Source organism: Mandrillus leucophaeus, unplaced genomic scaffold (genome assembly GCF_000951045.1).
Source record: "Mandrillus leucophaeus isolate KB7577 unplaced genomic scaffold, Mleu.le_1.0 Scaffold463, whole genome shotgun sequence".
Lineage (NCBI taxonomy): Eukaryota > Metazoa > Chordata > Mammalia > Primates > Cercopithecidae > Mandrillus > Mandrillus leucophaeus.
The window spans coordinates 1,001,465-1,005,565 of record NW_012104954.1 but is presented as its reverse complement, the minus strand read 5'-3'; the positions used below and the strand labels follow the sequence as shown (position 1 = coordinate 1,005,565).

Sequence of the window (4,101 nt, the reverse complement as noted above, 5' to 3'; positions counted from 1 at the left end):
CCTCGGCCTCCCAAAGTGCTGGAATTACAGGCATGAGCCACTGCGCCTGGCCTAATTTTTGTGTTTTTAGTAGAGACAGGGTTTCGCCATGTTGGCCAGGCTGGTCTCAAACTCCTGACCTCAGATGATCTACCCACCTCAGCCTTCCAATGTGCTGGGATTACAGGCATGAGCCACTGGGCCCAAATTTATTTATTATCAGAAAATGTTTACCAAAAATGTTTTCTCAAGTGACACAGATGTCCACTGGTTGAAAAATATTATACTTGGGCCAGGCACTGTGCCTCACTCTTATAATCCCAAAACTTTGGGAAGGTGAGGTGGGCAGATCAGCAGAGGTGAGGAGATCAAGACCAGCCTGGCCAACATAGTGAAAACCTGTCTCTACTAGAAATACAAAAACTAGTCAGACTTGATGGTGCACACCTGTAATCCCAGCTACTCAGGAGGCTGAGGCAGGAGAATCACTTGAATCTGGGAGGCAGAGGTTGCAGTGAGCCCAGATCACACCACGCACTTCAGCCTGGGCAAGAGAGTGAGACTCCATCCTCTATCTCAAAAAAAAAAAAAAGAAAGAAAGAAAGAAAAATATTGTACTTGGGAACAATTTTTTTTGTTTGTTTTGTGAGACAGTCTGTCACTCTGTCACCCAGGCTGGAGTGCAGTAGTATGATCTTGGCTCACTGCAACCTCCACCCCCTGGGTTCAAGCAGTTCTTCTGCCTCAGCCCCCCAAGTAGCTGGGATTATAGGCACGTACCACCACACCGGGTGATTTTTGTATTTTTTAGTAGAGATGGGGTTTCACCATGTTGGCCAGGCTCGTCTCAAACTCCTGACCCCAAGTGATCCACCCACCTCGGCTTCCCAAAGTGCTGGGATTACAGGCATGAGCCACCATGCCCAGCCTTGGAAACAGTATTTTAAAGCCTCACATACAACTTCAGGAAGCCAAGGCGAGCAGATCATTTGAACTCAGGAGTTCGAAACCAGCCTGGGCAACAAGACGAGACCCTATCTCTACAAGAAATAGAAAATTCAGTCAGTCGTGGGGGTGCACGCCTGTAGTCCCACCTACATGGGAGGCTGAGGTGGGAGGATTGATTGAACCCGGGAGGTCAAGGCTGCAGTAAGCCATGATTATGGGCATTACTGTACTCCAGTCTGGGCAACAGAGTGAGACTCTGTCTCAAAACGAAACCCCAAAAAAAAAAACCCCATACATCAATATTATTGTTCCGATAATAGCTATCAGTGACACAGACCCTCTTGCTGAACATTGAGTATATTCATTTTTAAACAAGTGAGACAGGGCAGAAAACTATTTCCCTGAAAATGATAAAAATTTAGTTCTGCTGCCGGGTGCAGTGGCTCACGCCTGTAATCCCAGCACTTTGGGAGGCCAAGGCGGGCAGATCACTTGAGGTCAGGAGTTCAAGACCAGCCTAACCAACATGGCGAAACCCTATCTCTACTAAAAATACAAAATTAGCTGGGTGTGATGGTGCATGCCTGTAATCCCAGCTACTTGGGAGGCCGAGGTAGGAGAATCGCTTCAGGCTGGGAGGTGGAGGTTGCAGTGAGCTGAGATCGTGCCATTGCACTCCAGCCTGGGGAACAAGAGCGAAACTCCATCTCAAAAAAAAAAAAGAAATTTAGTTCTGCTACCTGATGATAAATATAAAATCATTAATACACAACCAGTATTACTGTGCTTCTAATTTTTTACAGAAGCCATATGGGAGAGAGACTCTGTGAAGGTAAAGAAAGTAGTCAATGTGCAGAAACCGTCAGTCCCACTCTAAGTGTGAGGAAGAACACTGCTGGAGTAAAACCATATGAATGTACTGTCTGTGGAAAAGTCTTCATGCGTCGTTCATCCCTTACTAGACACATGAGGTCTCACACTGGATATGAGCTATTTGAGAAGCCATATAAATGTAAGGAATGTGGGAAAGCCTTTAGTTATCTCAAATCCTTTCAAAGACATGAAAGGAGTCACACTGGAGAAAAACCCTATAAATGTAAACAATGTGGAAAAACCTTCATATATCACCAACCCTTTCAAACACATGAGCGGACGCACATTGGAGAAAAACCCTATGAATGTAAGCAATGTGGAAAAGCTCTTAGTTGTCCCAGTTCACTTCGAATTCATGAAAGGATTCACACTGGAGAAAAGCCCTATGAATGTAAAAAATGTGGGAAAGCCTTCAGTTGTCCCAGTTCTATTCGAATACACGAAAGAACTCACACTGGAGAGAAACCCTACGCATGTAAGGAATGTGGGAAAGCCTTCATTTCCCACACAAGTGTTCTAACACACATGATAACACACAACGGCGATAGACCTTATAAATGCAAGGAATGTGGGAAGGCATTCATTTTTCCCAGTTTTTTACGAGTACACGAAAGAATTCACACTGGAGAGAAACCCTATAAATGTAAACAATGTGGTAAAGCCTTCAGATGTTCCACTTCCATTCAAATTCATGAAAGAACTCATACTGGAGAGAAGCCCTATAAATGTAAAGAATGTGGGAAGTCTTTCAGTGCACGCCCAGCCTTTCGAGTACACCTGAGAGTGCACACTGGAGAGAAACCCTATAAGTGTAAAGAATGTGGGAAAGCCTTCAGTCGGACCAGTTACTTTCGAATACATGAAAGGACTCACACTGGAGAAAAACCCTACGAATGTAAAAAATGTGGGAAAACCTTCAATTATCCTCTAGATTTGCAAATCCACGAGAGAAATCACACTGGAGAAAAACCCTATGAGTGTAAGGAATGTGCAAAAGCCTTCATTTCTCTCGAGAACTTTCGAAGACACATGATCACCCACACTGGAGACGGACCTTATAAATGTAGGGACTGTGGGAAGGCCTTCATTTTTCCTAGTGCGTTACGAACACATGAGCGAACTCACACTGGAGAGAAACCCTATGAATGTAAACAATGTGGAAAAGCCTTTAGTTGTTCTAGTTACATTCAGATACATGAAAGAACTCACACTGGGGAGAAACCTTATGAATGTAAGGAATGTGGGAAGGCCTTTATTTATCCCACAAGCTTTCAAGGACACATGAGAATGCATACTGGAGAGAAACCCTATAAATGTAAAGAATGTGGGAAGGCCTTTAGTCTTCACAGTTCCTTTCAAAGACATGAAAGAATTCACAGTTGTGAGAAACCTCTTGAATGTAAGCAATGTGGAAAAGCCTTCAGTTTGTCCACATCCTTACAAAAGCATATGAGAATGCACACTCGATAGAAACTCTATAAATGGGAGAAACGGGAAAGTTTTCAATTCTAACAGATATTTTCAAAGTTGTGAAAATTCCCAGTGAAGAGAGAAATCCTACCAGTGTAATATAGAAAGCGAGATGCAAGATAATTCGTGTATAGTCAGGTACTATGTAATCATGTTTCATTGAGCAATGGACCATATACAGGTTGGTGGCCCCGTAAGATTATATAATACCTAAAACATTTCTATCAACTGCAATTTAGTAGCGGTAGAAACACCATAGTGCAGCACATTATTTAAGTGTTTATGGTGCTGGTGTAAACCTATTGCACAGTTGTATAAAAGTACAACACAGCTGGGCATGTTGGCTCACACCTGTAATCCCAACACTGGGAGACTAAGGCGGTAGGATTGCTTGATGCCAGGAGTTTGTGACTACTCTGGTCAACATAGTGAGACCCCGTTTCTACAAAAACTAAAAACATTTTCTAAGTGTGGAAGTACACCCTGTAGTCCCATCTACATGGGAGGCTGAGGCAGGAGGATTGCCTGAGCACGGGAGTTCAAGGCTACAGTGAACCAAGATCAAGCAATGGCAGCCCAGCATGGGTGACAGAGTGATACTCTGTATCAAAGATTAAAAAAAGTAAATTGGCTGGGCACAGTGGCTCATACCTGTCATCCCAGCACTTTGGGAGGCTGAGGTGGGAGGATCAGTTGAGGTCAGGAGTTCAAGACCGGCCTGGTTAACATGATGAAACCCTGTCTCCATTAGAAATACAAAAGTTAGCTGGGTGTGGTGGTGCGCCTGTAGTCCCAACAACTTGAGAGGCTGAGACAGGAGACTCGCTTGAA

General features: G+C 43.9%; 1 protein-coding gene across 3 annotated transcripts in view; it reads left to right on the top strand.

Annotated features, from left to right (window-relative positions):
- ZNF791 (zinc finger protein 791) overlaps positions 1–3,839 on the top strand; it is a 14,778-nt gene extending 10,939 nt beyond the window's left edge. The window contains exon 4 of one of the 3 annotated variants that reach the window (XM_011994940.1): positions 1,731–3,839. In XM_011994940.1, the coding sequence (XP_011850330.1) occupies positions 1,731–3,270 (1,540 nt within the window). In that variant the 3' untranslated portion in view covers positions 3,271–3,839. The remainder of the gene's footprint in view (positions 1–1,730) is intronic. The other 2 variants (XM_011994943.1, XM_011994942.1) reach the window with 2 other exon arrangements.
- The last annotated feature ends 262 nt before the right edge of the window (positions 3,840–4,101 follow it).